We start from the raw sequence: 27,936 nt of genomic DNA, 5'->3' as shown, positions 1-27,936 counted from the left end.
TAAAGGATGGAGGGAATGTGAGGACGTGGGGGCTGAGGAGATGAAGGGAGCGCAGGGAGGATGAGGAGAGGCCTCAGCTCCAGCGAGGGCTCTGAGCTGCCAGCGCTCACCGGGATGGACATGGGGTGTTCTGTCAGGGAGGTGGATGCAGGATGGAGGAAACTCAGGAGAGAGGAAGAGGTGCTGAACAGCCAGGACCCATTGAGGGGAATGTGATGGGTCCTGGTGGACACCAAACACGCCAGGCCCCAAAATTCCAGCTGATGGTCCAGGGTTAACTGGAGTCTTGTGTCCAGGGAAGGGAACAGAGCTGGGAAGAGGCTGGAGCCCCAGGAGCAGCCGAGGGAGCTGGGCAAGGGGCTGAGCCTGGAGAAAAGGAGCCTCAGGAGGGACCTTGTGGCTCTGCACAACTCCCTGACAGGAGGGGACAGCCGGGGGGGTCGGGCTCTGCTCCCAGGGAACAGGGACAGGAGGAGAGGGAACGGCCTCAGGCTGGGCCAGGGGAGGCTCAGGGTGGACAGCAGGAGGAATTTCCCCTGGAAAGGGTGCTCAGGCCTTGGCAGGGGCTGCCCAGGGAGGTTTGGAGTGCCCATCCCTGGCAGTGTCCAAGGCCAGGCTGATGGAGCTTGGAGCAGCCTGGAACAGTGGAAGGTGTCCCTGCCCATAGCAGGGGTGGATCAGGATGGGCTTTAAGTCCTTCCCACCCAAACCATCCCAGGATTCTGTGATATTTTAAAAACACACCCAGGAAAGGCACCCACCATCCATCACCCACGTACCCACCCGATGCTCTCCCTTCCACTCCACATCTGTCAGGAAAGAGCTCTTCTGCAACATTTGTGCTTTTCATCTCCTTCCAGTCCATCTCCCACCCTCCCTGACAGACCCTGCCCAGCAGCCACACACCTGAGGTGCTCTAGGTAAAACTCCTTTATTTTCCTTCCGCTTTAGAAACTCTTTATACAGCTTAAGAAAAGAGGTTGCTTTTAAAAAGAAATGGAATCCTCATCGCAGGGATGCTCCATCTACAGCACCCAGCTGGCACTGGGCGCACCCAGCTGGAGCCTGACAGGGCTCTGAAGGACTGGGCCCGTTTAGGGCTGCTGGCAGTGGGATAACACTGCTCCTAAACCTCATTCCCAAAGCCATGAGGTTGGAAGACACTTGGAGAGGTATCAGAAGCTGCAGCTGGTATCCATGGGGTGCTGTTACACCATTCCCAAGTTCTGGCTTCTTGGCAATGGTGTTTTTACAGGAAATGGCACCAGTGTTTAAAATACCTGAACCTGAACAAAGCCCCTAAAATGATGCTCCCAGCAGAGATCAGCTTTTGGATCCAGGTCTGGCTGTGGCCCCACCTGCCCTGATCCAACCTCGTGGGGCTGAAATCCTCTGGCATTTTTCCTTAGGGTTGTGGAATGTTTTGCTGCCAGGCTCTCCCTGCAAGGAGTCCAAGGAACCCTCTGGTTCCACATCCCACTCCAAGCATTCCCCACATGCTGGGAGACCCCAGCACTGCCCTCACCCACTGCTGCGGAACCAGTTCTGACTTCTCTCGAGATAAGAACGTTATCAATATTTTCATCCAGGAAGCCCTAAAAACAGGAGGGAAGGGTTAAATCCAGGCTTGACCCCCTTCTCAAACATCAGGATAATCCAGGTGGACGGATCCAAGATTGGTGTCAGCCCGAAATGGAATCCTGGGAAGGCCAGGGGGCGGCAAGCTCCAGCCCTCAGCACCCCGAGATGTCCCGTGCCTTGTTCTTCCGCTGGAATCTCACATCTGAGGGGTCGAATCCCCTTTCCCTGGCCCCAAAGAGGGCCCAGGGAGGAGTCCTGGCCGTGTACTCGGCCGCTGTGAAGGTCCTGGAGCCGCCGCTCCGCTCGTACTCCCCAACCAGCTCCTGGAAACGGCCATAGTCAATCCAGGTCCTCCACTCGCCATCCACCTGGAACTGGAGCAAAGGAAACTGTGAGGGAGCCAGGAAGCACCAAACCCAGGTTATCTGAGAGCAGCTGGGTGGGGATGAACTGGGATCCCCAGCTGGTGTTTTTCTAATTTAGCTGCACGTGGAGGTGCAGGTAAAGCCATTCAGAGGCTCCAGTAGGATACAGCTTTAACAGGAAAACAGAAGGAATTCAGGCGGATAAGTACCCAGAGCCAGCAGGGAATTGATTCTCCACCTCTACTCTGCCCTTGTGAGACCCCCCCTGCAGAGCTGCTTCCAGCTCTGGAATTCTCAGCACTGGAACAACCTCATCCTGTTGGAGCGAGCCCAGAGGAGGCCCCAGAGCTGCTCCCAGGGCTGGAGCCAGGCTGGCAGAGCTGGGGGTGCTCACCTGGAGAGGAGAAGCTCCAGGGAGAGCTCAGAGCCCCTGCCAGGGCCTAAAGGGACTCCAGGAGAGCTGGAGAGGGACTGTGGACAAGGCATGGAGGGACAGGACACAGGGAATGGCTTCCCACGGCCAGAGGGCAGGAATGGATGGGGTTTGGGGAAGGAATTGTTCCCTGGGAGGGCGGGCAGGCCCTGGCACAGATTCCCAGAGCAGCTGTGGCTGCCCCTGGATCCCTGGCAGTGCCAAGGCCAGGCTGGACACTGGGGCTGGAGCAGCCTGGGACAGTGGGAGGTGTCCCTGCCCATGGCTGGGATGGGAGGGGATGGGATGGGCTTTAAGGTCCCTTCCTACCCAATCCATCCTAGGATCCTGTGATATCTCCATGAGGGCTGCACTGTTGGATGCTTTCCTGGAGCCTTCAAAGAATGAGATTTACCCTAATTCAGCCCAACTTTCCAGGAGGGAAGCTCTTAAAATGCCTCCCAAAGCCTTCCCAGGCCTCCTGCCCTCGCCAGCTGACACTTTCATGGGAAAGCCCCTGGTGGGAGCTGGGAGCGCCCTGGAGGACAGGTTTGAATATGGGGCCAAGCCCAGATGCCCCTCAGTGAGGGATCTTGCCAAAGTCACCCCAACCCTGAGTGTGGGACTGTGACTCCAGGGCAGCCCAGCCTGGGACAATGGCCCAGGAGCAGCCCCAGAGCCGTGTGCCAAGGGCTTGGGAAGGATTTGGGTGACTCTGGACAGAGGCAGGAGGGCGGTGTTTGGGAACAGGGGAGATGAAGAGGTCTAATGACACAAATCCTCTTTCCATGTGAAGAATGGCTCACTTTGACAAGCTGGAGCTGCATTTGTCTCCCAGACCTGCTCTGCTCATTTAGCCCCAGCCTCAGCTGAAGCCTCAATTAGATTTATCTCAGCTAAGAGCTTATTACGCATTTCATCCAAAAAAAGAGGGAAAACAGACTGGCTCCTTGGTTATTGTGGATTTTTTTTCCCCCCCAAACTCGATGGCTGTGCACATCAAATGGCACTTGACTTTGTGCCCAAGAGCTAAAAGCTTTTTTGGTTGGGAAAACTGCTGACACCCCTGAAATTCTGCAATCAGCCATGGCTGATGATCCTCCATCCCTGCCCATGGAATTACAGCGCGTCCCTGCCGGAGCCAGAGCCAGGAAGGGACACTGCAGAGTCACAGCACTGGGAACTAGTCCTGGCATAAATCAAGGTGCCCAAGGCTCATCTTTCTTGTGCCAAGGTGGAGACATGTGTGAGGCCACCAGGAAAGAAATGGCAGAGGAGACATCATGTCACCTGTAAAGGAAAAATCCTGATCCCAAGGAGGATCTGGGCAGAGCTGAGCTCCCTGCCGGGGTGGGGAGGTGGGAGGTGACAGTGTCATACCTCACATCAAACTCTGCTTCCTCCAGGTTTGATCCATGAACACTCAGCAAATTACAGGGCAAACCCCAAACCAGAGGATCCAGCAAAGCCTTTAAGGCACAAGGGGGAATGGCTTCCCACTGTCAGAGGGCTGGATGGGATACTGGGAGGGATTTCTCCCTAGTGAGGGTGGGGAGGTGCTGGGATGGAATTCCCAGAGAAGCTGTGGCTGCCCATGGATCCCTGGCAGTGCCCAAGGCCAGGTGGGACAGGGCTTGGAGCAGTCTGGGATAGTGGAAGGTGTCCCTGCCATGGCAGGAGAGGCACTGGATAGGTTTTGAGGTCCCTTCCCATCCAACCCATTCCATGATGCTGTGACCCCATTCCCACCAGAAAAACCAACGTGGGATCCATTCCAAAGCAGGTCAATCAATCATCACCATTTTCAGCGCAGTGACAGCACAGCCATGAACCACAATGCCAGAGGGGCAGGTGTGTCATGGGGAGAAATGGCTCCTGCTGAGGAATAAATCCCAAACCCAGAGCGGGGAAGAACGGCCTCAGCTGCCCACGGGATTGACAGCTTGGACTGAACAATGTTGTGATTGTTCCACGGGTAACAAAAGATTTAAGGCTCAAAGCAGTTTCACAGCATCCATATAACAGGTGAGCCAACCCTAAACATCCCAGGGATCCCAGCCTAACGTGGGCAAGGTGTTTTAGGGAATTCTTCACTGCCTGTGGAACCCTTCAGGGTGGTAAATACATCAACATGAGAAATGGCTGAGACCCCTCCCCTGGTTCTTCTCCAAGCTGGAATCAGTGTCACAGCTCCTTCAGCTGGTCCTGGGCTGGGCTGCCTGGAAAGAGAAACTCTCCCTCCCTGAGGGCTCTGCTCAGCACTGGGGTGACTCAGGAGCCTTCCCCTGGAGCTCCTGGAGCCCCTGAGCTCCGGTCCCCAGGGTGCCACCACCCACTGCTCCCCACTGACGTGGCATGGATGCACAGCACGGAAAACCCTGATGGAATTCTGCAGATCCTCCAGGGCAAGGAGCACTGCTCCAGGCAGGCATTAATGATGGGATACAAGAGACACAGGAATGAGGGGAAACTTTCAATCCCAGGCTGGGTCAGGCCTGAAGGGACCCCAGAGGGTCACTGGTGCCAGGTCCCTGCTCAGGCAGGGCCATCCCAGAGCACAGGGCACAGGATTGTGTCCAGAGGGCTCTGCAATATCCCCGCTGAGGAGACTCCAGCCCCTCCCTGGGCAGCCTGTCGAGGGCTGGGCACTGCCCAGGGCAGAAGTTGTGCCTCCTGTGCAGGGGCAGTTGCTGGGCTCAGTCCCTGCCCGTTGCTCTGGTGCCACTGCTGGGCCCCCGGAGCTGAGCCTGGGCCCTGCTCTGCCCCTCCCTGCACACAGGGACACCCAGGGCTGAGGGCCCCTCTCAGCTGGGGCTCCTCTCCACGCTCAACAGCCCCAGCTCCCTCTGCCTTTCCTGGCCATGGAGCTGCTCCAGTCCCTCCTCATCCTGCCAGCCTGTGCTGGCCCCGCTGCAGGAGCTCCTGGCCCTGCTGTGCTGAGGATCCAGAGCTGGGCACAGCACCCCAGAGCTGCCCCCAGGGCTGGGATCCCTCCCTGACCCGCTGGGTCAGGGCAATTAATTAATTAACAACTCATTAACCCCAGGACAAGCATTGGCCCCCAGGGCTCTCTGCTGACCCAGGGACAGCTCTTGTCCCCCAGGCAGGCCCCGCTGGCACAGGGCAGCCCCACGACAGAGGTGCCAAGGGACAGAGGCTCCGCAGGGGCTGGGCTGGCCTGGGACAGGCCTGTCCCTCCCAGAGCCTCCCCAAGCCAAACTGGGAGAGAGATATATATCCATACATCCAGACTGGGGGAGATCCACAGATCCAACATCCAAACTGGGAAAGATCCAGTGATCCATATATCCAAACTGAGATATATCCATGTATTTGAACTGGGATAGATCCATACATCCAGACTGGGATAGATTCATACATCCAGGATGGGATATATTCATATATCCAATCAGAAACTGGGATTAAATGGAGAGCCAAGTTCCCTGGGAGCATCTCCAGAGCCTAGGTGAGCCCTCCCTTTGCTCCTGAACTCCCAGGAATAGCCCTGACCAGGACATTTCTATCAGTTCTCTCTGGCAGTAGATTCACAGCTGCTCTCACTGCAGCGGGAGCAGCTCCTGCTCCCAAAATCCATCAACATCCCCGAAGGAGAGGAGCCCCACTCCAGATGTCTTTTCTCATCAACGGATTTGCAGAAGCAGTCTGGGGGGATGGGGAGGGTGGGAACATGTGCACAGACTGAGGACAATCCAGGAGGACCGTTCACTACATTCCCCTGGACATGAGCATTGCTGAGCAATAATCCCAGGTGTATCCGACAGGATAAAATATGGGAGCGAGGCCGGGATGTGACACAGGGAATGCTGAGCAATGGAAGGCAGCTAAAACCAATTAGTTTGTCCTACCAAGGGTAATGTTGTATTTCCTTCAGAGCCAACCACGCTGGCATGAGGAGGCTCCTCCTGAGCCACTCACTCCAGTCCTGCACCACAAACATCCAGAGGATTTTCAGGGAAGGACTGAACAGCACAGGAGACAGCGGAGCAGAACAGGAGGAAAAGGAAGAAAAGGCTGTGGTGGCTCCTGCAGACCCCACCCCTGCAGGGCTGGAAACACAGGGCCCACGTCCCCTCCTCGGAGCTGTGCTGCACTCCAGGATCCCTGGGGAGCAGAGGGGGAATGGGAGAGGCCCCAGAGCTTTGGGGCTGTCACAGCTCCTCCTTGGTGAGAATCCCACAAACAGTGGGGGTGGAAAACTCCTCCAGGATCATGGAGTCCAACCGTCCCCAGCAGTGCCAAGGCCACCACTGACCCATGTCCCCAAGGGCCACATCCACAGGGCTGTTAAACCTCTCCAGGGACAGGGACACTAACACTGCCCTGGGCAGCTGTGCCTGGGCCGGACAATCCTTCAGGAAGAATTTTTCCTCAGGATCCAAGCTGAGCCTCCCCTGGCACAGCCTGAGATTGTTCCCTCTCGTCCTGTTGAGGATTCAAGGATACAAAGTCCTCAAATCCAACAAATGGATTTTCCCTGGGGAATGCATGAGATTAAATGGTTAAATGCAGCAATTTTCACAGAGTTTTAAAGACCATACACCAAAAATAACAATCAGTGGCCAGCAGGAGAACCAGCCCCACAAAAAAACCACAAACAAAAACCCCAGCCCAGAACAAACAAAACCTTCGCCTTCCAAACCAAATGAAAATAACAACAGAAAAAAGCCAGAAAGCTCCCCACAAAAGATGAAGCCTCAAAATCTCAATTAACAAAAATGAAAGAAAACAACACAACAACAAATTCCCCCCAAAATACAAAACCAAACACCCTAAAATAGGAAAAAAAACCCCAAACCTAAATGAAATACCAGAAAAAAACTTCAAATCCCTTCCCCAAAAAATAAACCTGAAGAAAAAAAAACGAAGCAAAAAAAAAACCCAAATCAAACAGAAAAACCTCAAAGCCAACCAAACCCCAAAGCAACCCAAGCTCACCAAAACCAACCAAAAAAACCCCAAACAAGACTAAGACTCCTCCCGAAGTAAACCAAACCCCAACACAAACAAATGCAAAAGAAGCCCCACAAGAAATTCCAAACCAAACCCAAAAGCCATTCAAAAAACAACCAACCAAAACCCAACCAAACAAAACCCCAAAGCTGCCAATCAAATACTCGGTGCACAGAGACTTTGGGGAATTTTTAGGCATCCCTGGCCTGCAAAGATCCCAATCCTTGCACTTCTGAGCAGGAAGCAGAGGGAATTATCCCCTCTCCCTCACTCCTGCATCCATTTATCATCATTCCTGAGCAGAAACCCCTTCTCTGAATTATCTCCAGGACCCCCCGGCCTGGTTTTCCTGGTGTTCCATGAAATCTGCTCTTTGCTGAGCTGAAATCCATTCCCTGGCAGTCCAGGAAGACCCTTGTTTTGGGGACATGGAGCGTAGCTCTGCACACAGGGCACATTTAGTTAGTTTTAACTCCATAAATTTAGTTTGGTTACTTTTAATCCCATACTCACACATCCATGGAAATTCCAAAGTTTCAGGGATCCCTGCAGTCTGTGTCCCTCAGCTGGGAGAGCTCCTGTTGGAGCCCCCTCATCCCACACAGACACACTGCAGGGCAATAATGACAGTAAATGTGATGCTTATTTGGAACATTCTGAGGAAAAGATCCATAGTAGGGATTCTCCTCTCTCTGGGACCCTGTGGCAGCTGCTGGAATAACTCAGCATCAAAACACAGTGAGATCCATCAATATGAGAGATGGGAATATTCCCGTGGATATATGGGAAGAGAGGAATATAAAATACATAAAGAGTATTTATATATATTCATTTACAGCTATTCAGAGAATCCCAGGATGGTTTGGGCTGAAAGGGACTTTAAGGATCATCCCATTCCATGGGCAGGGACAACTTCCACTGTCCCAGAGTGCTCCAGGCCCCCATCCAACCTGGCTCTGGAGACTTCCAGGGATCCAAGGGCAGCCACAGCTACTCTGGGCACCCTGTGCCAGGGCCTCACAGGGAAGAATATTTTATGTACATATTTAAAAACACCCAAGAACATATAAATAATGTATATTTTATATAGATCCTTGTATATAAAAAGGAGGTATTTATCTCCTATATAAAAGGGTTTATAGCAAAGAATACATATATAAAAAAATACATAAATCCCCAAACAAATCCATCCCTCCAAGGTTCTACCCTGGCCACACCTGGCCATTAACCCCCAGCATCCCTGGATTTTCTTCTCTCATTTGGAGTGTCCCTGGAGTGACCTGAGCCACCTGCAGACCCCAGAACAGCCCCAGGTAGAGGATGCCCCTGTGATGCACACCCACCTCTGGGGGGACACATCTGGATTGTCCAGAGGGACAGCAGACACGCCATGAGCTGTGTGCACAGGGCTCTCCCAGCTGATGGAATGGCAATCCCACAGCAGCAGCTGGGAGGCCGGGAAGGGCAGATTCATCCTGCTCTGTGCCTGGCTCAGCAGAATTCACCTTGACAATTCCCCGTGGAACAGAAACATCCCATTTCCCAAGGCTGCCTGGCCTGGGCTCACGGAACATCCCGGGCAGGGATGAGCTGCAGGGGCTGGAGCAGGAGGTGTCAAAGCAGAGGTGACCAGCTGGGACGCGGGAATGAGCTCCCACTGCCAGCCCTGAGCCCTGTGCCCACCAGCAGCACTTCCTGGGCATGGCATCAAAAAGGCTCCTGGGAAAATGATCTGGGTGGCTCCATCCTGAACTCCTCCATTTCCCTCTGAGGACAGCCCATCCCTGGGATAAAGCAGCAGCTTTTCCCCTTCCCACAGGCTGCCATCAAACACAGCACGCTTCACTGCCTGCCAACACCAGCTCTCCAAGACAAACAAATAACTCCCAGAATTATGACCCCCTTTCTCACCTCATTAAGGCTCACAATTATTTAAGGCTCCCTTTGTTTGACAGGGAAAGTGACTGCACTGGAGTCACTCAGCAAAACAAGGAGAAATATTGTGAGAAATTACTCTGAACACGGTCACAGTGCCTGGCAAAAATCTGCAAATTTCTCCTTTTGGATTATTATCCCAACCTGACTTTAGAGGGAAGGAATCGAGCTGCTTGTTAGGTTGCAGGTGAGGCAAGAGAAGGGAATAATGGCCTTAAGAGGAAGGAGGGCAGGGTTAGATGGGATATGGGGAAGGAATTGTTCCCTGTGAGGATGGGGAGGCCCTGGCACAGGGTGCCCAGTGAAGCTGTGGCTGCCCCTGGATCCCTGGAAGTGGCCAAGGCCAGGCTGGAGCAGCCTGGGATGGTGGAAGGTGTCCTTGCCCATGGAGGGGTGGCACCCGATGGGGTTTAGATCCCTTCCCACCGAAACCATTCCCTGACTCTGATCCCACAAGCAGTAGGACACCAGGCACACACAGCTGAGTCTCTCCACATCCCAGTCCACGGCACTGAAGGAAAACCAGCACAGGGCCTGAGCCCTGGGAATAACCAAGTTTTAAATCCCTCAGCAGCTCCACAGACAGGATTTGGGAACAGCTACCAGCACCACAATTCCCATCAGTTCTGGATGGGAACAACAAGCAGCCCTGCAGTTCCACCCTCAGTGACTCCAGCCCATGCTCAGGAGCAATCAGAGCAGTCAGGGCAGAGCGAACATCTCCAGAGGCAGCACATGGAATGCCTGGAGATGGAATTCACTGTTCTGGACTCCCAGAGTGGGACAGCCCGAACTGCCCTGAGCTGTGCCCAGCAGTGCCACAGCCCATGGAGCCTGGGCTGATCCCCCTGACCCCGGGGAGTTATTCCAAGCCCGCTGCTGAGCGGAACAGCCCAGCTGCCAACGGAGCCAGGGTTCCATCTCAGCAGCTCCCATTCCCAGGGATCAAAGCTGGATTACTTCAGCATAACGGAGAGCTGCTTATAATCACTGACACATCCAGCCCAGCAGAGCCACCTTCTTGCTGCCAGGAGACAAGGGAAAGGGAGAAACCTTCGGGAATGCCACCATTCCATTCTCATGCCTGGTCTAAGGAGGCTGCTTGGCTGCTGACACACCTTGTCCACACCTGGGAACACCCTGCCCACACCTGGGTTCCACTCCATCCTCTGCTCTGCTGCAGATCCCAGGATGTTCCACCTCTTCATGACCCTCTGCCTCCCAAGTTTGGTTTTCCCTGTGATGCTGTCCCTAGATCCAGGATGCTGGATCCCAAGGACAGCTCCCACTCTCCGAAGGACTGAGGCAGGAAGGAACTAAACGTGACGGACTCTTTGTCCCTGATCTACCACTTGTCAGGGGATGTGCAGCTGGGAGTGAAGTGCTTCCTCTTCCTCCCTAAATATAGCTGGGATGCTCAGCACGGGATGCTCAGCATGGAACAATTCAGTGCCTTCCCCCGAGTTCTGGAGCCTCCCGGGCCCAGCCGAGCCCGGCGGTGCCGACACCAGGAGGAAAAGGCCAAGTTCCTCCTGGGTGGGACAATTTTGTGGCTAAAGGAGAGGGATGGGCACCTCTGGCCGGGCTGTTCCCTGTCCCCAACACCTGCCCTGGAGGTGCTGTGACACCCCCAGTGCTGCAGTCACACAGAATCCTGGGGTGGTGTGGGTGGGAAGGGAACTTAAAGCCCATCCCACTCCACCCCTGCCATGGCAGGGACACCTTCCACTGTCCCAGGCTGCTCCAAGCTCTGTCCAGCCTGGCCTTGGGCACTGCCAGGGACCCAGGGGCAGCCACAGCTTCTCTGTGCCTCCCCACCCTCACAGAGGAATTTGGATATGGGAAATGAACTCATTGAAGGGATGTCCCCAAAAGCCTCTCCCTTTGTTGATGCCAAGGTGACCCGGCCATGCTGGAGAATGCAGCGCTATCCCAGACCACATCCAACAGGGAAAGAATCCAGCTGGTGAGGCAAGGGAGGGCTGGAGCACACAGCTGCACCACGAGGATCCAGGGATGGACACTCTGCTGCTGCAAGTCTTTGCTTTATGCTAGAGGGAGGTTGGGTGTTGGTCCCTTCTCCCAGGGAACAAGTGACAGGAAAAGAGGAAACAGTCCCAGGTTATGCCAGGGAAGATTCAGGTTGGTATCAGGGAAAATTTCCTCACTGAAAGGGCGGTCAGGGCCTGGCACAGCTGCCCAGGGCAGGGGTGGAGTCCCCACACCTGGAAGCATCCCAAAGGTGTGTGGATGTGGCACTTGGGGATATGGTGGCACTGCTGGGTGGACAGTTGGACTTAATGATCTTGGAGAGCTTTTCCAACCAATCCCAGGATTCTAAGTCAGGCCTATCAGATTAAGGCAGAAAGGGCTGATGGCAGCAGGGTGCTGAGCCCACCCTGTTCACGTCACCCTGTGAGCTCAGACCTCCAGAGAGAGCAGGCACTGGAATTCCAGGAGCACTCCCCGAGCTGTGCATTGCTCAGTGATGTGGAAATCAGCCCTGGGGTCACAGGGATGCTCAGACATGGAACCCTCCTGCCCCAGAACTCTGGGATCCAAGTGCCTCAGCCTGCCTGAGGGCACCAGCAGCAGCACGCAGCACCGACTGAACTGGCCAGAAAATGTTGTAAAGCCTCAGAGAGCTGGAAAACAACCACCTGCTCCAGGGGGAAAAGGGTTAATGAACAAAATGGGCTGGAAGTGCCAGGAGGTGCTTCGGGACAAGGACAGGGTGGAACACATATGGAAAACAAATCCAGCACCATGGGGCCAAGGGGTTTAGTGCAGGAATGACCAAGATACTGAATGTCCCTCAGAGAAATCCTCCCTGCAAGGCAGCTGCAGCACTTCCCCTCCTCTCAGGAGCTTGTTTGGTGCTCCTCAGGGTGCACTGACTGTCCCAACCAGGAACAGCAGCAGCCTCAGGCCTCTCTCTGGAAAAGGTCCCTTGAATTAACTATTCCATTAAAAAGTGGCTCCTGTTGGATATCTCAGCCCATTAGTTCAAAGTGATGCCATAAATCCCATTTTTGTGATCATGGTTTATGGGATTTACTTGAAAGCAAAGAGAAATACTCAAGAGTTCAGCACTGTTGCTAGAGAATCAAAGAGGATCGAGTCCAAACATCAGGCAGCTCCAGGGGAGAGGCAGGAGGAGGATGCAGGAAGGGCAGGGAAGAGGAGCCCAGGCTGAGCCCAGGGAAAGCTGCACTCAGCCCTGGCTGTCCCCACTTGTCCCTCAGGCTCCAGCAGGACCCACCCATCCCTGGCAGTGTCCAAGGCCAGGCTGGACAGGGCTAGGAGCAGCCTGGGACAGTGAAAAGTGTCCCTGCCCGGGGCAGGGAGGGCACTGGATGGGCTCTAAGGTCCCTTCCCACTCGGAACAGTCTGGGATTCTGAGGACCTGCCCCCCATTGTCCCAAAGCCATGGAAATCCCAGTAACAAGTGGATCCTCAGGGCACGGGGAGCAGGGCACAGGGGTTGTTCTTTCAGGTGATCTTTAGGGCTCTGGGAAGGGTAAGTGCAAAGCAAACATCTTGCTGTGAGGATTCAGCTTTTAGGACTTTGTGAGCTCCCCTGGGATCCAAAGCTCTCTGAGGTTAAAGTGGGACCTGTCATTCTTTGGGTGCTGAGGGCTCCCACGAGCACCTGCCCTGTACCTGCAGACACTCCCAGAGAGCAGAACCCACTGCTGGCCAGCAGGGAAAAGGGATCTGTGTGTGGGAAGAGACCTGGAGGCTGAATGGGAGATTTTTAGGACCTAAAGGCCCCCAAGTGCCCCAGTTCCCATCTCAGCACCACCCTGTGACCTCCAGAGAGAGAAAATAACACCAGACAAAAAACCTGCAGGTTGCTCTCCTTAAAATCCCTTTTCTCCCTAAATCCCTGCCCTTAAGAGATTTCAGAGCTCAAGTCCTGACCTGTCACTCATCACAAGCAGGTGCCAATCAATGAGTCCCATCCATCCCAGGCAGCAGCTGCAGGATGAATTATTCCTGACATTCCCAGACTCTTTCTTATAGGCTGGCATTCAATGACAGCATTAAATTTATCAGAAGCATTGTATGAACACCTCCAAACTCAGACCTAGGAAAACACAGTGAAATAAATCACATTTCTTAATGATTTTTATTACACTCTTCCTGCAACTCCTTAATTTTTTAAAGACCCCTTCTGATTTTGCAATTACTCACTTCAGTTTGATCAATCACAGAGCACAGGTTTTCCTGCAAATAAAAGGCACTGACAGATTTTATTCTCCACTAGAGCCTGAAACTCAAAAATTAAACCCTAATGGAAATAAATTTATTTTTATTAGCTGTTTTAGCATCGACAACAGATTGTTTCCCACAGACACCTTCTGCTAATGGCTGTGGAAGGAGAAGCAGCTGTTGAATTCCTCCTGGGCAGGTACCAATTTATTCTCCTTGCTAATGGTGAAAGAATTCTCCTTACTTAAATTCTGCCTCAAAAAGGTTTCTGCAATCTGTTTGTTTGCTTTCCTGGACCTTACAATGCAAAAGGAGATTTTACTTTCTCAGGAACAGTTGCCAGTGGCAACAGCCAGGAGTGAGACTGTAAATAAAGCCAATTTAAGGTGAGATCAAACACAACCAGTGCCAGGTGTCCTGGTTTTCTCTGCTCCTTCCCAGCTGCTCCTTTTGCAGATTCCAAAGTAGGTTTACATTGGATATTCAGAAGAAATTTCTCCCTGGGAGGGTGCTGAGGCCCTGGAGGGTGGCCAGAGAAGCTGTGGCTGGCCCTGGTGTCCAAGGCCAGGTTGGATGGGGCTTGGAGCACCCTGGGATCATGGAAGGTGTCCCTGCCCATGGAATGGGATGGGCTTTAAGGTCCTTCCAACCCAAAGCATTCCGGGAATCTATGATTTCATCAGGTGCCCAGCTGGCACATTATTATTCTTTTTTGCTTCTATTCATCTTTTCTGAAGCTCAGAAAGCAAACATGTACTCATTATTTTTCATTTCCTCTATCCTTTACAACAAAATTTTTTTTGCATTTCACTTGTATTCCATTTCATTTCCTTTCCATTACTTGAAGGGGAGATGGTGACAAACCTTTCTAGCAGCACCTGTTGCGAGGGCTGATGGATTTAAACAGCAGCAGGGTCAATTTACATTGGATACAAGACAATATTTTTTACCATGAGGGTGGTGAGGCCCTGGCAGAAGTTGCCAGAGAAGCTGTCATAACAAGAAACACCTTGAGGAGCTGGAGCATGTCCAGGGAAGAGAACGGAGCTGGGAAGGGCCTGGAGCCCCAGGAGCAGCTGAGGGAGCTGGGCAAGGGGCTGAGCCTGGAGAAAAGGAGCCTCAGGGGGGACCTTGTGGCTCTGCACAACTCCCTGACAGGAGGGGACAGCTGGGGGGGGTCGGGCTCTGCTCCCAGGGAACAGGGACAGGAGGAGAGGGAATGGCCTCAGGCTGGGCCAGGAGAGGCTCAGGGTGGATATTGAGGAAAATTCCTTCACTCAAGGGATGGTCAGTTCCTGGCACAGCTGCCCAGGGCAGGGGCAGAGTCCCCACCTCTGGAGGGGTTTTACAGCCCTGTGGATGTGGCACTTGGGGACAGGGGTTAGTGCTGGCCTTGGCAGTGCTGGGGGAGTGGTTGGGCTTTTCCAACCCAAATGATTCTGTGGTTCTCTGATTCAAATGTGGCGATTCTGCCTCTGGAGAGGTGGCTCAGACCAACAGGAAAACAACAGAGCATCCCTTGGGTCCAAGTGGCATCCTGGGGTGTGAAGGGCTGGAATCCTGGGGCACACCATGGATTCTCCTGGCCACTGACTGGAGGGGTTTGGGAAGCTTTGAAATGGGCTGCCAGGAGGGGGGATGGAGTCCCCACCGCTGCAGGGGTTTAACACAGGTGTGCACGTTGGGGACATGGGTCAGTGGTGGCCTTGACACTGCAGGGCTGGACATAAAGACCCCAGAGGCCTTTTCCAGCCTAAACAATTCTGGGTAACTCTGGAGAACAAGGCTGTTAGAACCAAAGGCAGTTGTGCTGGCCCTCCCCAGAGCAGCCCAGGCCAGGTGTGACCTGACAGGCTCACCTTGCTGTGGGCCATCAGCAGGCAGTTGGAGTGCTCGTGCTCGCAGGCGATGCCGTATTCCGGGAGCAGCCGCGCCAGCTCCTGCACGAAGCTCACCACCTCTCCGTGCCACGGCACGTTGGCCATGGTCAGGCTGCTGGCAGAGCTCTCCCCGCAGTAGGTCACACCCTGGGGACACAGGGAAACAGGACAGTCAGCTCAGCCCTGCCCAGCCCTGGCAGTGCCGGCCACAGCAAACTCTGCAGCTGCTGGCTCTGCCCCTCTCATGCTGGATCCCATGGCAAGGTCACAGATTCGGAAATGGCATCAAAAATGGGTCCCTCCTGCAGCGACACATCCCCAAGGCACTGTGCAGGTGCCCCCAGCAGTGACACACAGGCTAGGCTTGATCCTGGAATGCCGCTTTAACAGGAGTCATAGGCAGGATGCTCCTGAGTGACCAAGGGACCTTGGAGAAGGTCACGGGGGTTGGAAACGTCACAAGTCTGGAAGAGTCTCATCGACAACCAATGCCATGTCAGTGAGACACTCCCAGAGAGCCTGTCCATGTGCTACAAAGGAACGAGCTCTGGACTTCTTCCTTCCAAGCCCAGGCTATGATTCCTGCCCTGTCCTCCAGTATCTGTACCCAAATCCAGCAGGTCTCCTGGTGGGCTGTACCCATCCCATACACACACAGGGGACGGGCACCGGGAGCATCCCTGGGCACAGCAGGGACTGACACAAAGCTCAGCCCCTCCCTGGTGGGAGCACTGGAGCCTTGGGAAGCAGCTTTTAGGTTGTGCTCTGAAGGCACCCCCAGAACTGACCCTGAGAGGTGACGTGGTTCAAGGACACCTCCGCTGCAGATCCCAGGGTGTTCAGGGAAAAGGGGCTCTTGCTCCAGTCCCCCCACACAGCCGAGAATGGGCAGAGAGCCCAGAGCAGGACACGTGTCCCTCTGCCCCCACAGAGAGCCAGGACATGAGCTCTGGGGGGACTGCTCAAGGAGTGGAACACCTCCAGCTCTCCCACACCCCATCCACCACCTTCAGGCTCTGAATCCCAGAGTCCCTGAGGCTAGAAAAGCCCACCAGGATCATTGAGTCCAGCCTGTGACCAGTCCCCACGGTGCTACTCAGCCCAAAGCACTGAGTGCTGTGTCCAGGCCTTCCTTATCCAGCCTCACCATTCTGGGACCAGCTGCTCCTGCCTGGGAGATGTGAGCACCTGAACCTCCTGAGTTACTAATTCATTCTCAGCCATTATCTCAAATTTGCTTTTCCTTTTTTTCTCTCCCTTTCTCTCCTTCTTTCTTTTCGTTTTTCTTTCCTTTCTTTTCCTTCCTCCCTTTCTTTCTTCCCGATAAAATTCACTGAATTCTGGTTTAACCAGTGCATGACACAAAACCCTTTCACAGAAGAGAACTCTGTAAAACAGTAAATGTTCCTTGCCCTGTAATTTGCCCCAAACCACAGGCAGGTCAGTGGGTGGTGAGCACTCAATGTCACCCACTTGGAGTGCAGACAGTGCTCGACTACAGGGTGTCCTTTAATATCTGCTTGAAAATATTTCACAGCCAGGATCATGATCCACATCAATTCCTCCCAATCAAATAATTCACTGCCAATTAATTCACAGCAATTAATCTGCCATTGCTGAGAGATCACACACCAGATCCCAGGGCTGATCAACCCTGGTACCCAAAGGGCAAACAGAACAAAGGGCTTTTCCCACAGACACCACCCAGCCCCTCTGCTGCTCTCTGCCTGGTTCCAGCCCCTCTGTGCCCCTCTCTGGGTGATTCCAGCCCCTCTGCTCTTGGGCTGAGCTCTTTTAGTCCAGTCACAAAATCCCATCAAGCAGCAGTCTTTACAACAGTTTTATGGATGGTTGTGTCTGGCCTGCTAGTGGTTTCCCCCCTGGGAAGAACACTTGGACCTCCTTTAAATTTGCATGCAGGTTCATGTGTGGCATGGCCACGGCACCTGCTCTCAGCTGCCACCATGCTCCCAATCCCTGATTTACCTGCATATCCCTGGACGTGGAATGTGCACACTCATCTTAGACAACACTTTCAACCAGAGCACAATGCACACCCAGGGCTGCAGCAGCAACAGCCTGCTGCTAATTGGGAACTGTACAAGTTTTGGAAGCAATTACTTTCTCACCCATAAATTTATGAGGGACTCCCCCCATTAATCTGCCCGGGCACCATAACTCAGAGCCAGCCTAGAGGAAGATTGGCAGGGCACAAGCCAGGGAGTGCTCACCAGGGATGTACATTCAGGCTTTTTTAGCCCAGCTCTGTAGGTCTACCAGAGTTTAAACATGTTCATTCTCTATTAGTCACTGTTATATCAGAGCAACCAGCCACGCAAATCAGGGGTTTGGATCCCCAAAGTTCAGCTGGAGACATACAGCAATATTCTCCCCACACTCATTATCCAGATTATGATTTGAGCAGCATGAAAAATGTATGAGTACAGAGAGGGAAAATTCTTCAGAAGCTCCAACATGATTCATGCTCTCAGTAAACTACAAAGATATCGTTTACAAGCAAAGAAAGCACAGAGGCAAATGAAATAAGTGAGTGTTTGGCTGCCTGATTAATTCCCAGCACAAATCAATGGGAATCAGCTTCCAGCACACCGAAGGAAAGCAGCTTTCAACTTCCCCAACTTCTTCAAACTGGAGTTAATTAACAGCTGATAGCACTTAAAACCCATGCGGAGTTGATGAGGGCGGTCACGTTCTGCTTTGCAGTAATACATGAAGACAGTTATTAAGACATCAAGAATTAAAAAGGAAAGGATCCCATTGTTCACCCAGAGCTCTCTCCCCAACCTCCCTGTGGCAGGAAAGGCAACGATGCTGCCTCTTAATTACCTGCTTAATAAGGGTGCTTTGAGCAGCCTAATCCACAGAGCTCTGGCCAAGTACCTTGAAATGCAGAAGCCTTTGAAAAGCATCCCAGCTCTTCATGGTTCTGCCAGGATGAATCCAAAGCAACTGTGCTGGGCACGCTCTGGATTTCACAGAATCATAGAATGCCTTGGGTTGGAAAGGACCTTAGAACCCATCTTGTCCCACCCCTGCCATGGCAAGGACACCTCCCACTGTCCCAGGCTGCTCCAAGCCCCAGTGTCCAGCCTGGCCTTGGGCACTGCCAGGGATCCAGGGGCAGCCACAGCTGCTCTGGGCACCCTGTGCCAGGGCCTGCCCACCCTCACAGGGAACAATTCCTGACCAATATCCCCTCACCCTGCCCTCTGGCAGTGGGAAGCCATTCCCTGTGTCCTGGCACTCCAGGACAATATTATCTCTCCATGTTTCCTGTCAGCTCCTTCAGGCCCTGCAAGGTCACAGTGAGGTCCCCCCAAAGCTTCTCCTTTCCAGGCTGAACATCCCCAGCTGTCCCAGCCTTTCCTCCCAGCAGAGCTGCTTCATCCCTCTGCTCATCCTGGAGCCTCCTCTGGACTCCTCCAGCAGCTCCAGGTGCTGCCTGTGCTGGGCCCAGGGCTGATTTTCGGCTGTAATGGAGCTGAGTGAGCACAACTGGATTGACCAGAGCCTTGTGCCAGGGTGGTTGCTGGTGCTGTGGGAAGCACATTCCTGCCCCCAGGACCTGGCTCCTACCCCGGGATGCAGACAGCCAGCAATCCTTTCAATCCCCAGGGCTCTGAAGGAAACAACTACAGCTGACAGTGCTTTGTTTCTCCACTCACACTCCAGACTTCCCAATTTAATTACTGAACAAAACAATTCTCTTCACTCCAAGCCCACAAATTATAAATTTAATTGAGTCTCGTGCAAATTAACAGAGAACAAAGTGTAGGCCAAGCTGCTGAGTGACGGAGACACTGTTTAAAATCTGGGGCAGCCATGACCCCAGACAAACATAAAAAGCCTCAACGTCCCGTTGATTGCAGCCTCTGCAATGAAAATGCTCCTGAGCTGAGCAGCAGCACTCCCCAAATTACAGCCACAAGGCCTCATGCACGTCTGCTCCTGCTGCAGGGGATTCAGCCAGGATTCCACTCCTTGGCTGCTTTTAATCATCACTTTCAAGCTGATTTAACAGAAGCCATCGGTCCTTTGTGTCACTTCAGTCTGCAGGGAGGGCTGGAGATGCTTGGTTGTGCAGTACAGCCCCAGTATTTCCCAGCAGCTCTCCAGACACCCCACACCCATGGCTGAGGGCCAAGAGATGCTGCACTGCCTGGAAATCTGCAGGGCTTCCCTGGAAGTGGAAACAATTCCTCCTGGAAAGCGGAACTCAAACACAAGACCCAGCCTTTCATCCCAGCTCTCCAAATGAGCCATGTGGGGATCGAGAGAGGAACGGTCACTGCTGAATCACCCCCTCGGCTCCAGGATCACAACCAGGGAATTATCCTGGGTGGAAAAAGTCCTCTAGGACCACCAGGTCCAACTTGGGACCGATTAGCCTGGAGAAAAGAAGGGGGGGTTGGGCTCTGCTCCCAGGGAACAGGGGAACAGGGAACAGGGACAGGAGGAGAGGAAACGGCCTCAGGCTGGGCCAGGGGAGGCTCAGGGTGGACACCAGGGAAAAATTCTTCATGGAAAGGGTGGTCAGTCTTTGGAAGAGGTTTCCCAGGGAGGTGGTGGAGTCCCCATCCCGGAGGGATTTAACAGATATATGGCATCTGGGGACATTGGCAGTGTTGGCGAGTAGCTGGATTCAGGCCTGCAGGTCCATCCCAATTCAAATGACTCTGTGATTCTCTAACAGCAAGTGGCCAATGCTGGTATTTTTTCAGGTGTGGAAGTCATACATTGTTTAGGTTTATTCACAGCAAGCACCAGAACGGGAGATTCAGCTCCACCTCTTCATCTAAATTCCAGCTGGGATGGCAGCAGGATCCTGAATGGGTGTTTGACAGGTGGGGGCAATCGCCTCTTGCAGCATGCAATTAAAAACTCATTAAGGCACAGCTCATTTTCTTCATTATTTTAAGCAATTAAATAATCTTTCCTGTTTAACATGACGAGAGTGAGCAGATTGGGATAGACACTTCCCTGTGGCCCTTCAATGCACACGTTTACTTGGTCACTTCAATTCTGCAGCCAAGCCTCAGGCAGCAGAGCAGGAGCTGAACCCAGAGCAGCACCCTGAGCTTGGCTGGACACCAAGATTGTCCATCTACATGAACAAAATCAGCAGGAAAAGAGCTTCCAAGTGGCTGAAAACTTTCACAAAGGTTTAGGAAGATTCTGCGCCATGACTTCGATCCCAGCTGTGCCTGGGTCCTGCCCACAGACACTGTAGCATGGACGGCCCTGGGACAAAGGGCCAGCCTGGCAGGTTTGGGTTTCCTCCTTAAATTCTGAGGGATAAGGGGGAAGCAGGAAGGCTCTGCTCAGGCTGGAGCTCACACTGCTGCTGTGAGCTGTGACAAAGCTTCACTCTGCCCAGAGAAGCTGTGGCTGCCCCTGGATCCCTGGCAGTGTCCAAGGCAAGACTGGACAGGGCTTGGAGCACCCTGGGATAGTGGAAGGTGTGGCACTGGATGGGCTCTTGCACCCAAACCATTTGTGATTCTAGAATTCACTCCCAAGATCAAGTCTAATCACTGACCCAGCACTGCTGAGCTCACCCGAACGAACCCATGTCCCCAAGTGCCATGTCCCAGACATCTTTCACACCCCTCCAGGGATGGGGACTCCACCCCTGTCCTGGGCAGCTGTGACAGGGCCTGACCTCCCTTTCAGTGAAGAAATTTTCCCAAAATCCTCCCTGACTCTCCCCTGGCCCAGCCTGAGGCCATTCCCTCTCCTCCTGTCCCTGTTCCCTGGGAGCAGAGCCCGACCCCCCCCAGCTGTCCCCTCCTGTCAGGGAGTTGTGCAGAGCCACAAGGTCCCCCCTGAGGCTCCTTTTCTCCAGGCTCAGCCCCTTGCCCAGCTCCCTCAGCTGCTCCTGGGGCTCCAGCCCCTTCCCAGTTCCATTCCCTTGCCTGGACATAAAAACGCTGCACATCAAACAAACCTCTGGCTTTCAGAACCCAAAGAGGGCACCATGGCAAGAAAACGAGTTCTGGCACATTCCAGACCTTAAATACAACCATCAGTTCTGAACAAGTGTGACAGTGACACGCGGGAATTAGAACAGATTAAGGCAATAAATCAGTTTGCTGCATTTTTAATGACTCAGTCTCCCTTTACTACTGGCTTAAGTGGGAGAATGGGGTCCCACAGAGTTACAGCACTGTGAGGCACTCATGGAAATGAGAACAAGGATTAAGCCCTGCAAGAATCTAAATCTCTCTCCATCCACCCTGTGAGCCTCTCTGGAGCAACACTGGATTAGCTCTCTTCATCTGAAATGGACGTCATTTATCCCAAGTCTTCAACCAGAAAATCCCCAAGCTCAGACTCATTGTTGGGCAGAGCTTTGCAGAATCTCCTCATCACCCTTTGTTGGTTGGCTTTGAGCACCATCTGCTCCTTGGCTTTTTACTCTGGCACACTGAGGGGCTGGAGAAAAGAATGCTGAGGCCTACCCACATCCCAAATATGCTTCGTTCTCAAAGGAACACAAAAAAAGACTTTTAATCAAAAATACCAAGTCTTTTGGGGAAAATTGCCAAGTCCCAAATGCTGTGTGACCACCACAGTGTGAGGCTGGACCCCCAGTGCCACCATCCCTCTGCTGGATTCTGGGAATGTCACCCAGCCCCTCCTTGTCTCTCACAGGGGAGCTGTTCAGAGATCCATTACCATCCCTGGCCCAGCTCCCACAAACGGCATTCAGAGATGCAGATAAATCCCTGTCCCAGCTCCCAAAATCAGGGTTCAGAGATCCAGAAAAGATCCCGTCCCAGCTCCCAAAAACAGGGTTCAGAGATCCAGATAAAAACCCTGTCCCAGCTGGAAGAGCACCAGGAGTACACCTGTGACCACTCACTCATCTCCTTGGCAGAGCAAGGCAGGATTTTTCCAGGGCAGAGCTCTGGGAAAGCAGGACTGTGACACTGAGGCAGAGGGAAGAGCAGTCCATGCCTTGCAGGAGACAGATGTTTGCCCTGGAGAGTTCCCACTGGGTGAATCCAGGGCTGAAACATCAACTGGCACCCGCCTCATCTCACTAATTAACATTAATGCCCCAAGCAGAGCAGCCTGGGCAGCACCAGTCCCACAACCCCTGCCCCATCCCTGCCCTCCCCTCCCTGGCAGGATCCTGCACAGCCAGGGAGACACGCAGGAAGGTGGAAAACCGAGGGGTTTTCCCCAAACCGAACTCCAAACCCGAGCTGGGATGAAGCTCTCAACTTCAGCAGCACACCTAGAGAGAAAATCTCCCCATGCCGTGTCGCCCTGATCTTTTTCTGATGTTTGCATTTTTGTAGTGGAGTTTTCCACGGATTTACATGTAAACAAAGTGATCATTTATCTCCTGATGGACTTCTAGTTTGACCAGTGTGGTTGGAGAGGTGGCAACCTTCCTCCTCCAATCCCTGGTCATTGTTCAAAATCTATATAAACCCAAGTAAAAAACCCAATCTCTCTTTTTTTTGCCCTAATGACTGACTGTGTGCGTGTCCTTCATTTCGTGTCCTATAGCGACAATGCTGAGAGAAGGTAACAAACCTCCACAGCAACATCCAGGCTTTTTCTTCATAGCAGCAGTAAAAAAAGGTCAAAAATTTAATAAACAGGTTAAAAATGAAAGAAACTTTTAAAAAATTATAAGAGAGAAGGAAAAGAGAGAAGATAAAGGAGAGTTGAGGAGCAACAAAGTTGCACAAACACAGAGCTGAGGGAGCTGTGCTGCTCTGCAGGAGCTGCTGGGGGAAAATGCTCAGAGCACTTGGGAAGGTGCCTTTTTTTCAAGTTTGGAACTTTTTTTACTGTCCCTGCTAAACTGATTAAGCCCAGGATAAAGCCCCTCCTGCCCTGCCGTATCTCACATCTCCTGCTGGCAGCCCTCAAACCCAACCAAACACGAACACACCACTGAACCTTTCACTTCTCCCCTGGCAAAATTCGAGACCAGGATGGGAAGAACCCTACCCCAAACTACCAGCTTAACCTGGAATATTTTGTTTCAGTTGTTAGTTGATATAGAGAAGGAATATCTGTTTATCTTTGTTTTCACAGAAATACAAAAAAACGGCCAGAGAGTGATGATTCTGTTGGGCAGTGTCATGGGCTGGAACAGTGTCTCTCTGCTGGGACCATGGAATTCTATGGAAAGGACAGAGACCTATGTGGGGCAGGTTTTGAATTTCACACGCGCTTCTGACCATTCCAGAAACGGAAAACAGCTTTTGGTAATACCCATTTAAAGCTGAAGCTGGGTTGAAAATTTCCTCTTTGTCCCCTGTCTGGTGAGATGGAGGGAGGGAGGGAAGGAAGGAGGGAGGGAAGGGAGGAAGGGAGGGAGGGAGGGAGGGAGGGAGGGAGGGAGGGAGGGAGGGAGGGAGGGAGGGAGGGAGGGAGGGAGGGAGGGAGGGAGGGAGGGAGGGAGGGAGGGAGGGAGGGAGGGAGGGAGGAAGGAAGGAAGGAAGGAAGGAAGGAAGGAAGGAAGGAAGGAAGGAAGGAAGGAAGGAAGGAAGGAAGGAAGGAAGGAAGGAAGGAAGGAAGGAAGGAAGGAAGGAAGGAAGGAAGGAAGGAAGGAAGGAAGGAAGGAAGGAAGGAAGGAAGGAAGGAAGGAAGGAAGGAAGGAAGGAAGGAAGGAAGGAAGGAAGGAAGGAAGGAAGGAAGGAAGGAAGGAAGGAAGGAAGGAAGGAAGGAAGGAAGGAAGGAAGGAAGGAAGGGGCAGAGATCACCTGACCACCGCAGGCCTGGGCAAGCTTTAACTCCTTCCTGACACGGATTGAGACTAAAACTCTACCCCTTCTCAGAAACGAAAGAAAAGGCCAAATTGGAGACATGTAAAGGGACAATATGGAAATCTCAAGGTCAGTAAAGGAAGAATGACTTTTAAGTGGTAGAGATGGCGAGTTGCCTTGGTTCTAGGCTGAAAATCTCCTATGGATTTTGGTAACTGGAAATTCTTTTAAATTGTGGACAACATAAATTGGGGACATGGTTTGTGGATTTGAGCAAAGGCACCTGTGATGAACTGAGTGAACTTTTTTGTGCCCTCATGAGAAGTTGAACAGAGAGAGATGAGAAGAAGCCTTCTGCCAGTGAAAAAGTGAGAAGACCATCTCTGTTCCCTGAGTCGAAAAAGATTCCTTTGTTTTTTTTGAAACAGCTCATTTTTAAAAGGTACCACCCCAATTTATGAAATCCATGGCCTGTAAGTAGTCGTGGGAAAGGCTGCATGATACGGGAAGTTCCACAGATGCAGATTCTCTGAGAGGGCTGCTTTTGGCAAAAGTTACCAAAACACAGGAGTGACTTCTCTCCTCAAAGACTGAATGAAATGCTGTTTTATAAGCAGCACTGACCTGGGGTTCTGACCTTTGCCTCTTTACATTGTTTGTAGAAAAATGAAGTTTGTAGTGGGAGAAAGGGTTGGTTTTAGAAATTAATTTGTGTTCGGTTTTTTTTCCTTTTCTTATTTTCTTCTCTTACTGTAGGTTAATAAAATCTATCCGTTTCTTGCTTCTAAGATGAGCCTGCTTTTGCTTTTTTTTCTCCTGAAATCCTATCTCTCGAATAAGCAAACCTAAACCTCAACAGGTAGAAATCGAAACTGGCTGGTAGAGTTTGGTTTGTAGCACAGGGAAACCTGCTCCAAAAGCACACACAGGATACTAAAAAACATTACCTGAATCTTAATTAATTATTATTCATAATATTAAAAGCAAGAGAGGAGTTTCTTATGCATCATTTTAGAAGAATTTTACTGACTCAGAAAGTTTAGACTAAAGGTAGGGGGGAAATGGGGACAAAACAATGGAAAATGCTGCTGGAAAAACTAAACCAGCTCCATGCAGCTCACCTTGACCTCAATGAAGTCTGGTTTTCCGAGGGATATCAGGTCAGCATAAGCTTTGACTTCATCCACGTTCCAAGCTTTCACTAGGGTCAGCCTATAAACAGTGCGTTGTTGCTGAAATAAAGGAAAAATCCCATTAACATCCCATTCAGACCCAGGAACAAAGGAAAGATCCCACTGACATCCCATTCTGACCCAGGAAAGACATTCCAGCCTTGCACACAGATTGAAACAGGAAAAAGAAATTAAATCATTGTTTTATTCCAAGAACTCAGAGATTGAACCAAACCAGACTCAAACCTGTTCCTTCAGGAAACCTGCTCCACAGCACCTGGGCTGAGCCACCTCATACCACACAAATCCTGCCTCTGCCAGACCTCATATCCCAGGTACTTTGTACAGGAGTTTGACTTAATGGCAAAATAAGCAGGAAATGTCTCTCTCAGATTTGCTTCCCCAGGCACAAAACCTCCACATCAGTTACCAGTGTTTAGTGCACCCAGCTGGATCATCTGGCACTGGGGACTCTCACAGAAACATGGAATGATTTATGCTGGAAAAGCCCTCAAGACATCAAGTCCAACCTTGACCCAGCAGTGGCAAGGCCAGCACTGACCCGTGTCCTCAAGTGGCACATCCACAGGGCTACTGAACCCGTCCACCACATCCCTGCACAGCCTGCTCCTGTGTTTGACAACCTTTCCAGGAGAAATTTTCCCCAATATCCACCCTGAGCCTCCCCTGGCCCAGCCTGAGGCTGTTCCTTCTCCTCCTGTCCCTGTCCCCTGGGAGCAGAGCCTTATCTCCCCTGAAGGCTGTCCCCTCCTGTCAGGGAGTTGTGGAGAAGATTCCCAGATCCAATTTCCTCTGGGGAAGGTGGCCGACAACACTCCCAGAAGTTCTCTGCTTGGAGTTATTCTGATTTGCCCTCTAAGGGCTGCTCTCCAAAGGAGTCACCAATGACAAAAGGCCTCTCAACACAAGCACTTGGACAGGGAACAAATCCACTCCTCACTCCTCACATCCGCTTGTTTCCATCCTTCCCCTCCCCTTCATCTTCTACTGATGTTTTCTCACTTATTTTTGGAATTTATTTTTATTTATAGAGCAATTTTCTGGCAAATCTGCAGTTTGGATTAACTCCTTTGCTGTCCCTGCACACTGTGGACTGGAAAATACAAATGCTGATCCCCAGTGTGGGCAGCAGAGGAGGGACTGGGATCCTGTCCCTGTGCTCAGTGAGACCCCACCTGCAGAGCTGCCCCAGCCCTGGGCCCAGCACAGGCAGCACCTGGAGCTGCTGGAGGAGTCCAGAGGAGGCTCCAGGAGGAGCAGAGGGATGGAGCAGCTCTGCTGGGAGGAAAGGCTGGGACAGCTGGGAATGTTCAGCCTGGAGAGGAGAAGCTTTGGGGGGACCTCACTGTGACCTTGCAGGACCTGAAGGAGCTGACAGGAAACACGGAGAGAGACTTTGGACAAGGGCCTGGAGTGACAGGACCAGGAGGAAGAAATTCCTCCCTGTGAGGGTGGGGAGGCCCTGGCACAGGGTGCCCAGAGAAGCAACATTTTAGTATTTCAGAGCCTCTGACTACCACCTCAGTGAATTCTACCCTCTGGATAAAAATCACGGTATCACTCACCTACCACTCATAACTGTGTTTGCCACAGGGGGAAAAGTCATTTCTACATCAATTTGCTATGGAAACCTTCCAGGTTATTTACTAAGAAATAACTAGAGGAGAAACAAATGAACACCAGGAGCATCTTCTTCCAAATATGTCAAAAACTAAACCAGCGGACCTCTATCCGTGGCATTTAAGCAGATACTTAAAGAACAAGAAATTTGTGTGATTTGAATGGATTGGCAAAAGAAAGGTCAAGAGACAAGTAGGAAATCAACGGTTAATTACTGAAGCGAGAAGAACAGTAGAGAAGCTAATACAGAAAAATAAACAGTGTTTGCACATAATAGGGGAAGAAGAAAGCAGAGGGAAGATCTAAGGAGGAAAATCTACAGTGCACACACCCCGTCAGTCCTGTGGAATGACCAGATACCAATTAATGGAAACTGGCTCCCCACAGGGCAGCTCCCAGTGGGGAACAAGTGCAGCAGCTTCAAGGCACCAGTAAATACCAGTCTGTATTTAACATAACTGGTGCTGTTTCACAGCAGCCCCAGCGAAAGCAGCACATCCTCCCAGACAGGGAAGTGGGGCTTTCTCCCATTGAAATCTCATTTACTACTCTCCAATTCACATCCCAGATCACTTAGAAGTTTAAGGTCAAGGATTTCATAAAACTAAACATGCTATGAGTGAATTTAAAGGGCTTCTCCTCCCACAGCAGCACTGACAAGGAATAACTGCAGCCTCTGTGTGTGCACCACTCCAACACCTGAACTATCCCAAAACCTGCACGAACTCACCACAGCAGGGAATGGAAAGCAGGGAAGGAAAAGTGAAACTCTGCCAAAGGCAGACAGCCAACAGGTAGAAAAATCAGAAATTAATCTGGAGAAGCCTCTTTCCAGAGGGCAACATCTCTGCAGTGCTGTTGAGCAGAGAAACGCTGGTAGAAGGCACAGATCAAAATGAGTAGTATCCCATAACATTATCTGCGAGCAATCCTTGCAGACTTGCAGTAGTACAAACAGCCAGCCTGTGTTATTCATGGATTATTTGTATTTGTTGTACAATAGGGCCCCAG

At 52.0% G+C, this 27,936-nt stretch overlaps 1 protein-coding gene across 5 annotated transcripts in view; it reads right to left on the bottom strand.

The window, feature by feature from the left end:
- Nucleotides 1–912: 912 nt before the first annotated feature.
- The window catches only part of LOC136299965 (S-adenosyl-L-methionine-dependent tRNA 4-demethylwyosine synthase TYW1-like), a 94,631-nt gene continuing 67,607 nt past the window's right edge, over nt 913–27,936 (bottom strand). For all 5 annotated transcript variants that reach the window (XM_066202012.1, XM_066202011.1, XM_066202008.1 and 2 more), the window contains exons 14-16: nt 25,234–25,344; nt 15,339–15,506; nt 913–1,955 (exon numbers count right to left, since the gene is read on the bottom strand). In XM_066202012.1, coding sequence (XP_066058109.1) covers nt 1,734–1,955; nt 15,339–15,506; nt 25,234–25,344 — 501 coding nt within the window. In that variant the 3' untranslated portion in view covers nt 913–1,733. The remainder of the gene's footprint in view (nt 1,956–15,338; nt 15,507–25,233; nt 25,345–27,936) is intronic.

This window comes from Chamaea fasciata, unplaced genomic scaffold (assembly GCF_029207755.1).
Source record: "Chamaea fasciata isolate MVZ Bird 193981 ecotype frontalis unplaced genomic scaffold, bChaFas1.0.hap1 SCAF_21, whole genome shotgun sequence".
In the NCBI taxonomy this organism is placed as follows: domain Eukaryota; kingdom Metazoa; phylum Chordata; class Aves; order Passeriformes; family Sylviidae; genus Chamaea; species Chamaea fasciata.
Note: the sequence above shows the minus strand (reverse complement) of the source record. Positions and strands in the feature narration are given on the sequence as shown.